The sequence below is a fragment of the Chelon labrosus genome (genome assembly GCF_963514085.1).
Source record: "Chelon labrosus genome assembly, chromosome: 10".
NCBI lineage: Eukaryota > Metazoa > Chordata > Actinopteri > Mugiliformes > Mugilidae > Chelon > Chelon labrosus.
Window position 1 is genome coordinate 5,140,580 of NC_140360.1, and position 12,787 is coordinate 5,153,366.

General features: G+C 42.7%; 1 protein-coding gene across 3 annotated transcripts in view; it reads left to right on the plus strand.

Moving 5' to 3' along the window:
- LOC311494341 (paired box protein Pax-7-like) overlaps window positions 1-12,787 on the plus strand; it is a gene marked incomplete at its 5' end in the record, with an annotated part of 41,964 nt that overhangs the window by 14,764 nt on the left and 14,413 nt on the right. For all 3 annotated transcript variants that reach the window (XM_084553337.1, XM_084553338.1, XM_084553339.1), the window contains 2 exons: window positions 5,801-6,000; window positions 11,778-11,943. In XM_084553337.1, the coding sequence (XP_084409463.1) occupies window positions 5,801-6,000; window positions 11,778-11,943 (366 nt within the window). The remainder of the gene's footprint in view (window positions 1-5,800; window positions 6,001-11,777; window positions 11,944-12,787) is intronic.

The following is a 12,787-nucleotide window of genomic DNA, read 5'->3' on the forward strand; positions in this document are numbered from 1 at the left end:
TTGAAATAATACACTCTGTTTGAATGGTCAGAGCCTATTGAGCAGAACTGAAAGCAGATCCAGAGTGTAATTCTACTGGAACTAATATGATTTTCAAAATGACCCATAATTAGTTTCATGCAGCTCAGTCAGTCTTTGTCCCTGTGTCTTGGTCAAAGTGGGAAACAGTATTGTTAGTGCACACTGCAAAATAGTGACAGGCAGTCAGGAAATCAGTCACTTTCATATTCAGCAAGTCCAGGAAACCTTCAGATTTAATATTACTTGAGGGTTGCAAAGGCAACAAAAGCAAAAGGATATTGTTATTTCATCCACACAAGGTCCTCGTTGTGGCAAATATTACAAAAAAAAAAAAAAAATCCTTATTTTTACTGTCACAATTTCTTTAAAGGCCACTGATTCACTCACGTCATGTACTTTTATCTACTTTATAGTTTAAATAAAACACACATGATAAAACAAGTTAAATAAAAACTAATTTAACTAAGTTTGCTCTTTCAAGTGTGTTGTGTTTTAAACATTTTGAATATAATTGGGATTAGTGCAATGGTGACCAGTTCCCTTTGTTTGCCTCTTCCATGAATCCCAATGGGAAGCTTTATATTCGGTACCAACATGTCCAGTTTATTCCATTTTAGACTGATTCTTCAGCCCAGGAAAATAGAAATGAGACTAAATTTTGGCAAAGTTTTTGCAAGAACATGTAAAAACATGTATTCACTTGATGATAAATCACTCTCCCTAGTAGAGGGAGATGGAAGTATGTATAATAAGAATATTCCACTTTTCTTTAACTTGGTTTTTCTGGAGGAAGACAGTCTGTGAGTTTTACACCATCGAAGTGAGGACATTTGCGCAAAGTGAGGACATTCGGGCCAGTCCTCACTTCTTTACAAGTTTCTGAGTGTTAGTGGATTAAGACTTGGTTTTAGGGTAAAGGTTATAGTCATGATTCGGGTTAGGAGCGAGGGAATGCATTATTTCAATAAAGGTCCTCACAAAGATAGCCCTACAAACATTTGTGTGTGCGTGTTTGCTCTTGTACAGGTATCTTTCTGAGGACCAGTTTGTGTTTTAGACAATCGAGTGAGGACATTTGTGCAAAGTGAGGACATTTTGGCAGTTTGAGGGTTAAGACTTGGTTTTAGGGTAAAAGTTACAATTACATGATGGTTAGGATTAGAGTTAGGCACTTAGTTGAGATGATTAGGGTAAGGGGCTAAGAAATGCATTATGTCAATGAATGTCCTCACAAAGATGGCCATATAAACATTTGTGTGTTTGTGTGCTGCAAACACACACATGCACACTGTGTCATTGATCTGTTAAAATGTAAATGCCACTAATTTATTCCCTCTGTAACCGAAGAACACGTCATTATGTGAAAACAAAGTGTGCAACGTGTTATTTTATAAAGCACCTCCTGTACGAACCCCGTGGCTGGAGTTTGCGTCAGTGTGTGCGAGGAGCTGCATCATGCTCGCATTCTCCTGATAAGACATAGCATGCCAATCCAGGGATCTGGTGGAGACAAAGATGAAGTCCAGGTTTTGCCCCTCTATCAGCTCTGGGCGTCTGTCTCATTACCATAATCTCTGCTTTCCATTATCAGCTGGAGAGAGAAGCTGACCCTCCTGATCCACCGGCCTGTCAAACTTTATTCTCTTCCATCCTGGGGATCCTTATTGTGCTGCCTTCCAAAGCAAGCATAGAGCTGCTGCTAGCATGCGATACCAAACCTCCAGTGCCGTTCAGGTTGTCACCAGACGCTGGCAGCCACACTGTGCCGTGACATGCACTTTCATTTACATCGTCCAGTCATTATGAGATTCATTCCCAGCTCTGCTTTACAAATCCACTCTCAGGTGACCCAGTTCTTACAAATGATGGCTGATGTTTTTATTTTTTTACGTTATACTTTCATTCATTAAAACAGCAGGAGGATCTGGGAGCAGTTTTGTTTACAGCTATGCTATATCATTGTATAAACCAACTGTTAAAGTCTTACTTTCTGTTCAAAGTTTCCAGTGCGTATGTATGTTTTCCAGAAGAAACATACATTGACAGAAAACTGGTCTTATTTATTCCAATATATACTATATTCAGAGTTGTGATCTTTGTACATTATCTACAAATTGCACAATGCAGACCCTAAAGTTGATATTCTCACAGATGATTCTTTTATGCTGGTGGGAATATGGTACTAATACACACTTAGGAGCTTGTAAACCTTAGCAGTTGTTCCATACTTTTGTCAGATACGTCCTGAAGTGTGAATATGTTCTTAGGGTTAGGGTTCTTTCATCTTCTTTCAGTGAAAAGCAAGGGGACTGTTTTGTCAATAACTTAGCTCAAACGGAAAAAAAACAACAAGGCTTGGTGCAGTTTTTCTCTGATTCATGCAATGTGGACAGAAGCAAAGAGGAGGTGTCGATGCTAGAAAAGCCTAATTTCACCCACATCCCTCGCTCGCTATCACCTCTGGCCCTCTCCTATCCTAACTCTAGCAGCATGTGGAGGGAAAACAAATAGAGTCCATCCTGTCGCAGCAGCACCCCGAGGACTCTGAGGTGCCTTTTTAGAAAGGGAGCTCAGCCCACTGTAGTGGCCTCAAGTGTTGTCACGCCGAGTTAGTGCCAAATTGCTTTGCAGCAATCCCTCCACCCTATTCTTCCACCAACCTATGAGCAAACAAGACGTATACTGTACAAGCGAGGCCTTCTTTAAAGATGTCAGTGTGTAAAAAAATTAAAAAATTAAAAAATCTATGCTTGTTTTTAGCTTGGTTTTTAGAAAAACAAATCTTCTCTGGGACTAAATGTTGAAAGAATTGATTTAATTAATGCAGCAGCATGTCCCGCGGCCACATGTAATCCACTGAGAATTCTCTAGTGGGAGCTTTCAAGGGGGGGTAGCTTGGGGGGGAAAGACAAAAAGATATTCTCCCTGAGAGTCTTCCAGTGGCCTGTAATGGGAGCTTCGCACTAATCCCATAATTCCTTGTTTAATTAAACTACAGAGCTGACCCTGTAGTTGTCTAAGCCAGTTTGATGGGCCTCTTTCTCTCTTACTTCAGCTGCACATGAGCAACTTCTGCTCACAATGAACACGTTCAGCCGAGTTCGGTTCATACAAGCAAATCAATAACCTCTGGAAAAACATCCACATGCTGCAGTCAATACTCAATGTGAAGACAGATATGTTGCGTGTCAGATTGTCATCCATCCATTTCTCAGGATGGATCCCGCAGTCTACTCAGGATACAGGGTACTATATGGCTGTAAATGTAACCTAAGATGTATTCTCAAGCCTATCTACCTGAGTTTTAGCACAACCACAGTGACCTGTAGAGTTTCTTGAAGACGTTTCACTCAAGTAGCTTCTCCAGTTCCAAAGGACTCGTGGGGAGTTACTCGCATGACTAGTGTCTGTTGACTACTAGATACTTACCTGTCGTTGGAGGGTTAGGGTTAGGGTTAGGCTATTTGTCCCTGTTCTCCTTCTCCAATAGATTGTACTCTGAGTCAGAGGCTCCAGTCTCAAGGTGTCAATGGAAGTGAAACTTCTTGGGGACAGACTTTATTGTAGATTGACGACAGATTATATCTCCATTTTGAAAAAAATCAATGCGGTGGCACCAAGGGTCATTTATGAGACCACACCAATGCAGGACATGCTCGTTAGGTTAATTGTTGATTCCAAATTGTTCATAGTGTGATTTTTTTTTTTTTTTTGAATGTGCATAAAGCCACACTGTTTAAGAAGAATAGGTCACCAAAACATCAACCTACTTTGTGGTTTTCTCAGACACAACCTAAAAGGATTCCCCGTTATTGTCACAAATAAATTAAAATACCCATATAGCATCTGATCTGTGTTAAGCTGGACCTTGATATCATACCCTAGTTCACACCAACGTACAGAAGAGCATTATATCTCAGGATATCTAGTCTCAAATCCAACAGCAGGCCACCTCTCTGCATGCATTACCTCTTTCATGGCTTCCAGTGAGCGGCCACACGGACACATTGTGTGTGAGTTAAATCGCAGTTAAATCATATTTTAAGCCTGCCAGTGTCTCAGCTGCCCCGAGGCCGACCGTTAAAGAATGGTGCCACACACAGCACCAAGGTGGTCTGGAAAGATTAGCACACCTCATTCCCCTCCCATCTCTCGCCGATATCCCCAGGGGGTGCTGGGATATGCAAGTTTGACATAGATTTTCCAAGCATTGTTTTCGCCGTATAAATAACACCACAGAGAAGGAGGCCGTTGGAGGCCGTGCTTCATTCAAAGCGTCATCTGTACTTCTGTCCTCCGTCTCCTTGTCTTTGTGGGCAATTATAGAGATCAAAATGAAAGGCACGCCTAAATCCACAAGATTCAAGATGTTCATCGTCATGTGCGCAGTCAAAAAGACAGAAACAGAAAACTAAGTGCAGGAGAAATCAGATAAATTAAGTTGAGAAAGTGCCCTGTAACTTGTGTGAGGCGGTGTATGAATTGTCAAAGAGTCTGATTGTTTGAGGGTATAAACGGTTTGTGAGTCTTGTTGTCCTTGTGAAGAGGTTGTATTGTAGGTGTGTCTTGTCCTTGGTGATGTTGTTGACTCTCCTGATAACCCTAAATGTCCTGTAGTTGAGTATTAGAAGAAGAGGAAGACTTCTCTGGTAATCAATTGTGCAGTTTTTATCACACGTTGGAGAGCCTTCCTGTCCTGAGCAGTGCAGTTCCCAAACCTCGCTGAGTGAGGTGGTGTTGACACTGATGCCATGTGTGCTTCTGTAAAAGTTGCCAAGGATGACGGTTGACTTACCACATTTCCTCAGCCTCGTCAAGAAGTGCAGTTGTTGTTGGGACTTCTTCAGGAGCTGCAGAGACCAGGAGTTTTCACCCTCTCCACCTCTGTCTCGCTGATGTACAGTGGGACACCAGGCTACCAGACCGTGTTGGTCTGGGAGGCCACACAGTCATGGGTGAAGAGGGTGTACAGCAGCAGACTAAGCACACAACACTGCAGGGTCTCTATGCTCAGTCCTGAAGTAGTGACTTAAAAACAGACAATATCCAGATATATATACAGATATGATGCAGATGCAGCTCAGTTAAACTCTGAAAAGATCCCTAACCCTTACCCTGCCATGGATTCTTGGATGTAAACAAGAGCCACGGCCATCGAACCCTTGTTCTTCTGCTGCTGATTTACCAGCTATCACTGTTGTTCCAAGTGTTTTTGCTGACACTCTTCTCATGAGTGGCCATCACACCTATAACACAACCATAGCTGACAGTGGTTCCTCACAAGACACTGATTGGTAGTTTAACAGCCTGGCGAGATGGATTGTTGATTGTGTGATCGCACAAATCAAGCAAGAATCCAGCTGTCTCACAAAGCCATCTGTCGTTTGCTGCTTCAGATTCGCCCCTGTCTGTAATTCAGTGTGGATTTCTTCTTGAAAGGAATTTGCCTGAATGTAGAGCTGAATAACTAAATATTCTGCAGATTCTTATGTTGTATGATTAATACAAATGTTCTGATTGAGAAGTTACGTGTTTGGAGCCAATAGTTGAGTTTTCTTTCAAATTTTCTGACATAGCATACCATAAATCATGCCACAAATGCCATAAGACTCTACAATGCCTCCCTGTGAAACAACTGGACTGTGGTGATGCTGCCACTACTGTATACTGTATATTTTTTACGTGGAACTCATTTGCCGCAGTTATATTCTAAATCTCAATGTTGCATTCTTGATCACAGTATAAAACATGCCGACATCTCCTCCATGCACTTGCTCAGGAACCCGGATGGACGAAGTGTCCGACGTGGAATCGGAGCCCGACCTCCCCCTGAAGAGGAAGCAGCGAAGGAGTCGGACTACTTTCACGGCAGAGCAGCTGGAGGAATTGGAGAAAGCTTTCGAAAGAACACATTACCCTGACATCTACACCAGGGAGGAGCTGGCCCAGAGGACTAAACTAACTGAGGCCAGGGTCCAGGTACTACACTGACATCCCACTTTCTGCCCATCCATTCATTAAATCATCCAGACACCCTGCTCTCTCTTTCTCTGCTTCTTTTCCTACCCCGTACCTTCCCTCATTTTAACTGCTAAAACTATAACTTTAGCGTGCAATAAAAAAGTTGCACTCACGAATATGTGCAACCCCACATTCCTGGTAGATTACTCCATACTGTCCTGGTATTACTGTATACTGTGTACTGTATTTGTACAAGATGTCAACTAGATGTGATGCTTCACAGAGCAGGTTGCATATTTGCCAACTATATCACACATGCAAATAGAAAAATGTTAAAGACTCACGTCTCGGATCAGGAACCTGCCTTTGGTCTGTGTAACGCGTTGACAGCTCCACAGTGCTCCAGTTGTGCTGGAGAAAACACTGCAGAGGTCTAACAACAGCTGTTAGGTGCTTAGCAGTGTGGTTGGGGCTGCATTCCTTGTGCGTGTCTCACTCCCCAGCTTCTTGGCTGGAATTCCCTTTTCCCACCACTTTCAAGACCACCACTTACAGATCACAGAAGCTTGGGCTCTCAGGAGCTTTAGGCTCCAACAGCAACGTGGATCAATCACGACCCGGAAAACTGAGACAGTGAGAAACTAGCATGGGATGGAAAACAGACTTAGCTCATGTACCTGCAGATGACAGAATTATCTATGTACTTCTGCGTGATACTGGTCATCCTATATCCACTGACTGTTTACATTCTGAAAGGTTACGGTACTCTACACTAGGGGTTGCACGACGTCGTAGAAAGTCGTAATGAAATTTATATTCTTGACCTGAATACATATGCTGAGAACAGACAGCTCATGTGCTACATACTGTGAGCTACAGATATGTATAGCCTGTATAAAAACAGGCAGCACTTCAGCACCATCAATAGCATTTAACCGTACTCCACAGCGTGTTGTTAGATGGGATAGTGTAGCTGGGTAGACTGCAGCTAAACGTCTAATAACTTTATCAAATAGTTGATGTGCTGCTTCCACGCCTGATACTGCTGTCCAGAGGATTTGGACCGTTCCTCTGCTAGCGTTAGCATTAGCTGATGTCTTTTCAGATGAATTGCAGTAGTACTTTAGTTGTTTTCAGGACTGACATGTCATGATAGTGTGGTCTTCATCTTTAGTGAAGTATTTCCACACACTTGATGAACCGCTGCTAGTTTGCTGCAACAACCCACTGGGCTCCTCACCTGACTTCTCGGAGGCGTCCATGTTGTTGTTGTCACGTGATCAGCAACTAGTCGTCTTCCTGCCTGAAGCATCACAGCACATGAGTGAAGTCAACAAAGTGACTAGTCTGTACAACCACTAGTGTACACATTTGACGAAACAATCTCTTGCCAATGTCCATTTTTGCACTTGCTGTTAAGTGATGTTCACAATCCATGTTGACTTTTCAACTGTTAAGTCTCAGCGGATCTACAACTGTAAGAATGATACAACGGAACAGCTTCAGGTCCAGGGCAAGTGAGCAAACTAAATCTGCTGATGAGGACATATTTGGTAGAAATTCAGTCGACCTTGAGCTGTGACCAGTTGTTAGTGCCTGTATTAAATTACTACTAGATATGACAGGGGGAAAAAAACAGCTGGAGCAGGATGACACTATGGACTTTTTCGTAGTTATGTCTGGGTTTTAGGACAATGGCTGTGGGCCAGTGCTCAGAGAGATTAGATCTGCCTCCCGCCATGGTTCGCACTATTCAGGGAACAAGTTCTTCTTCTAAAATGACCTATTATGCAGACTCAGACCCCACGTTGTGTCTGCCGGCCCTCACTCTGGCTTATGTTCAGACTTAAGAAGTTAAGGAATTAGCTCCATCTACATTTAAGTAGTGCTTGGCCGCCGGCTCATCCAGTCAAAAAGGCTTTGGGTAGAGGTCTGCCTTGAACTCTTTGGCCCCTCAGTGGAACCTCATGGGTGCTGCTGGCTCATCCATAGCTCTCCTTGGAGGGATGACTGTGGCTGACGACTGTGGACCGGCATCCTGGGCTTCTTCCCTTCTGTCTGAGTGACCTACCTGACTCCTACCTGAGTCACTTGGTTTTACTCATTAGACATCTTGTGACATGTTGTTCGATTCAGTGTTGTTGCACACTCACCAAGGAGGGGTATCATGGTGTGTAATATCTCACTTTTTTGCAGCTGCAGGGGTTATTACTAAGGAGGATTTCAGATTCATTGTTTTGTTGGCAAACGTCCATACAGTTTCTCCCAGCCTTTAAAGAAAGAAGAGTGTGTTAACTGCTTGTGGAACTTAGATGTCACAACTGGACATTGGCTGCATCCAGCTGTGCCCATATCCCACTGGCGAGAGCACCTAGATACGAAAATAGAGCATTGGTTATAGTCTGTTGCCCCAGATTCTATGAGTGGAAGCAGAACCATCCATCTGAAATTGGCCATGTTCCTGATTTGTTCCGTCTCCGTGCAAAGAGAGTCCATTGCATTTCTCTGGAATGTCTTGATCGTGACCTAACTGCCCGTTCGAGTAATCTAGAAAAATAGTGATGTATAACAAGAGCCCTGCGGTTGAAACAGTGGCGGTGTCTGCCGTTTGAAAACACTTCTTCCTCATGAGAGTCTGTGAGAACAATCTTGCAGCCGGACTGATATCGCCCACAAAGGTCTGCAGTACTCGTTAAATATGGCTCTATGCTGATTGGACTAACAGTCACAGTCAATGAACACCAGCAAAACACTGTGGATAAATTTGGCGGTGGCAGATTATGTATAAAGTTTAAGTGTAAGGGGCAACATAGACATAAGCTGAAAGGTCTAGTAGTGGGATAAGGATACATAAGAGAAGCTAGATACATTTTCAGTATTGTTCAGTCAGTATTGACAATCTCTAGCTTATTACTTTCACTTTCTTACCAAAGATTTTCAGCTTTCATTGACAATAACTTAAAGAGTGAGGAGGTACTACACTCTGGATGAGTCTGGATCTTAGATTTAGAACCTTTTCAACCTCATTTCTGCCAATCTTTAGTAATGGGACTTACTGAAGAGAGGCCATGGAGAGTATATATATATTAGGGATGTGCTGAATATTCCTTGCCTTGCCATGCCTTGATTTTAGTGAGGTTAGTACACAGTCATAGCCATGAATGCAATGGTACTAATAATTGTCATAATAATTTCTTTCGCTGTTTCGGCTTTCGGCCTTGGGTTCTTCATTTTAGGTTTCGGCCAAGAACTTTTATTTCGGTGCATCCCTAACATATATATATTGTACACTGTTTAAATCAAATGGCTAACTGGCTGATGATGCTAACACATAATTAGGAACAGAGAGAAAAACCTTTGTTCACAATTCAGTACACAATTTTGAATCACCAGTTTAATAAACGTGCACACGTTAAGCCAGAGCAAAATTATTTTCGGCAGGAAGGGCACGTGAATGATAATGGATAAAACCCCTCACGGCCCGGCAGGTTTGAACCCAGAACCCTTTTCGCTGTAAGGCAACAGTGGTAACCACTCCACCACCGTGCCGCCTTAGTGTTTAGACTGTTAAACATTTCGGCAGCATGAAGAATCACATTCTGTTTGATTTAACACCTTCTGGCACAAATATGTGCCAAAAAAACACAGTAATGCATCCTGCATCCATGAATTAAATAGCTTCACCAGTGAAATGTAACTTTACAGTTAGAGCGTTTTCTGCAGCAATGGTCACGAAACGGTAACTGGATGAAAGGTTTTATTCTGTTTTTCTCCACAGTCCCTCAGATCCACAGTCCCTCTATACCTTTGCAGCTAGAGGTAGAATTGATCTACTTCTACTGGGTCTCTTGCAGAAGTACCCTGGGGCGACAACACCTGTTCTAATTATTTGAGTCTCCTCTACAGAAATAGAAGTCCAAATGATCTTCTCCACTTGAAAGGCATGTTTTCATTTGCTCCAAATGAAAAAAGGAGGATTCCTGGAGAAAGTGGGTGGGTGGAGAGCTGGAGGCGATGCATAGTTTCTTGTTACAGCTCTGGATATGTGGTGTGCGTGTGTGCTCTGTAGAAATGTATTAACGCTCGTGAGTGGCAGTGTTTGATTGAAACGACATAAATGGTAAAAATGCAAGTTACCTTTGTGTCCTAATGTGGAACAGTGTGTAAGGAAGACACAGTGGAAAAACAAATCCGGGCTCCATGAGTGCGTTTTCTGTTGAACGACAGGCTGATACTTGCTCTGAGTCTGTCTGGTAGTTAGTTGGTTTTAATTAAGAACTTGGAAAGTAGTGGCCCGCTGAGTTGAAAGAAGACAGTTTAGCTTTGGGGCAATACACGCCCCTTTGTCATTTCTCAGTCTTTCTGATTTGTCTCACATTACTGAACCAGGGAGTAGTAGTATGTGCATGTACGTAGGTGTATTTGACATGTTTTTCCATGTTGGACAATAATCGTTTTTTTCCCACACTTGTGAAATGAACATCTAGACAGCTGTTGGTTACGCAGGGGAATGAGTTTATGTTCAGTGCCCTAAAATCACCTTAAAAATTACCATATTTGTGTAATACATAACTGATTTCCCAATTATGATATTATTTCTGGCTTTTTTTCGTTTGAAGAACAAACAGGCCTCCTAAAAGAGGAACAGACTAGATACTGTATATACACCAATCAGGCATAACATTATGATCACCTTCCTAATATTGTGTAGGTCTCCCTTGTGCCTCCAAAACAGTTGGGACTCATCAGAGAATGGACATGGGCCTTCTGAGGGTGTCCTGTGGTGTCTGGCAACAGAATGTTGTTAGTGGGGGGGGCCTTTGAGGGGAGGGGCCTCTTTGGATCATCCCACAGATACTTGATCAGTTTGGGATCTAGTGAATTTGGAGGCCAGGTCAACACCTTGTGCTGTTCTTCATGTTTTGTTTTTTTTAGTTGTTCCTAAAGTGTTTTTGTGTGTGTGTCTGTGTCAGGCTGCATCCTGCTGGGGATGGCTGCTGCCATCAAGGAGTGTCATTGCTATGGGGTGGGGGTGCCTGGTCTGGTCTAGGTGGGTGCTACATGTCTAAGTAACATCCACACCAATGAATGCCAGGTCCAAAAGTTTCCCAGCAGAACATTGAATTGAGACAAGATGGTCAATGTCATTTACTTTGGCAAGTAGGATACTGGAGTTCAGGACAGTGTGTGGGACAGTAAGAAGAATGCCCCACATCCCACAAGGGTCCGGGATTGGCATTAACTAAACTTGGACGGCGCTCTGGAAGAGGGGGATGCCAGAACTAGATGGAACGTTGGCCGACCCAGGGACGAGTGAGTCACTGGTCGGTTTCCCTGCAAGACCTCCATGGGCAACCGATGGTGGAGCTGGGGGAGCTGGGCAACAAATAGAACAAGGGCTTCTTGTCCTTACAGGGATAGCAAGTGTCATCCTTTTGCCATTTTCATCCTCTGAAGGGCGTACCTACGTGTGAACAGAGAGGAGAGAAAAGTAAAAGCCTTCCCTCAGATCCAGGTTTTGTGTGTAATTCTCTATTTATACATTGAGAATGTACATTTGTACAACTGGCTTTCCTTTGGTTATTAACATGTTTTGAAGTCTGTCTTTCTTTCTTTCATTAATGTTTCATCATTTAAACAGAAAAATATGAATAAAATTCTTACAATGACTCTAAAATCTCAACTTCTAGCTTCACGATTGTATTTCAGCCAATTTCTAATTCAATAAACTCAAACAAAAAAGTTCAATGGCTAACTAACTGATGCTTTTGGTTTTTGCTTTGATCTTCTTTAAGGTGTGGTTTAGCAATCGAAGGGCCCGGTGGCGAAAACAGGCAGGAGCCAATCAGCTAGCAGCCTTCAACCACCTTCTGCCGGGTGGATTTCCTCCCACGGGGATGCCAGCGCTTCCTACGTACCAACTGCAAGAGTCCAGCTACCCAACCAACACTCTGTCCCAAGGTAGAAAAGATAAAACGTCCACTCTGAGAACATATAGATGCCCCCATCTAGCTGCTAAAGAACCAGATATTTGATCCATGATTCACAGATGGCCCTTTAAAACCTGTAGTATTGGCTTTAGACAAAGGGAAACAATTGGTGATAACCTAATGGTTTAATTTCGCCTCAATCCTGACTCCTTTAGTCTTTTTTTTTTTTTAGCCTGTCATCAAATTACTCAGATAATTAATTTTATTTAGTGACTCCTGTTACGAAGCGCTCCTGGCAACATTTGTCATTTAACTCACAAAAGAGACATTCACTTCATTTAGACATTCACAGCTCTCGTATTCCTACGCTTACATGCCAGCCACATGATTTGCATTAATTATACAAAGATATTATTATATAAATTATGATAAATGATAAGATTTTCTCCTAAACACACCATAAATAAATAAATCACATAAAGCTATATATGATAAAAGCAAAATGCATGCAAAATTGGTGAAGCTGAGACACTCACTGGAAGACACATGCACGGTAAAGTCTGATTGCAGCTGATAGCAGCTCTCTTAAAGGTACTATGTCCTGCACAAGAAGACACAACATACATAAGAGTCTTTGGGGAACGTAAACCAAACTCCAGAATTTGGAAAAATTTACAAGAGTCATGTAGGAGTCATGCAGTGGTTGAAGGAGCAATGGAAGGTCGGGGCTTTAGATGGTCACAGAGGGCTGGCCGGGCGTCCAAATCCAGGTTAGCTTGGTCCACAGAAATGTTCTCCGACTTGCTCCTAATGTTCACAATGAAGTGGTCGTCCCTGGTCTCGGGTCAGGTGGGAGAAAACCCGTAAGGTCTAGG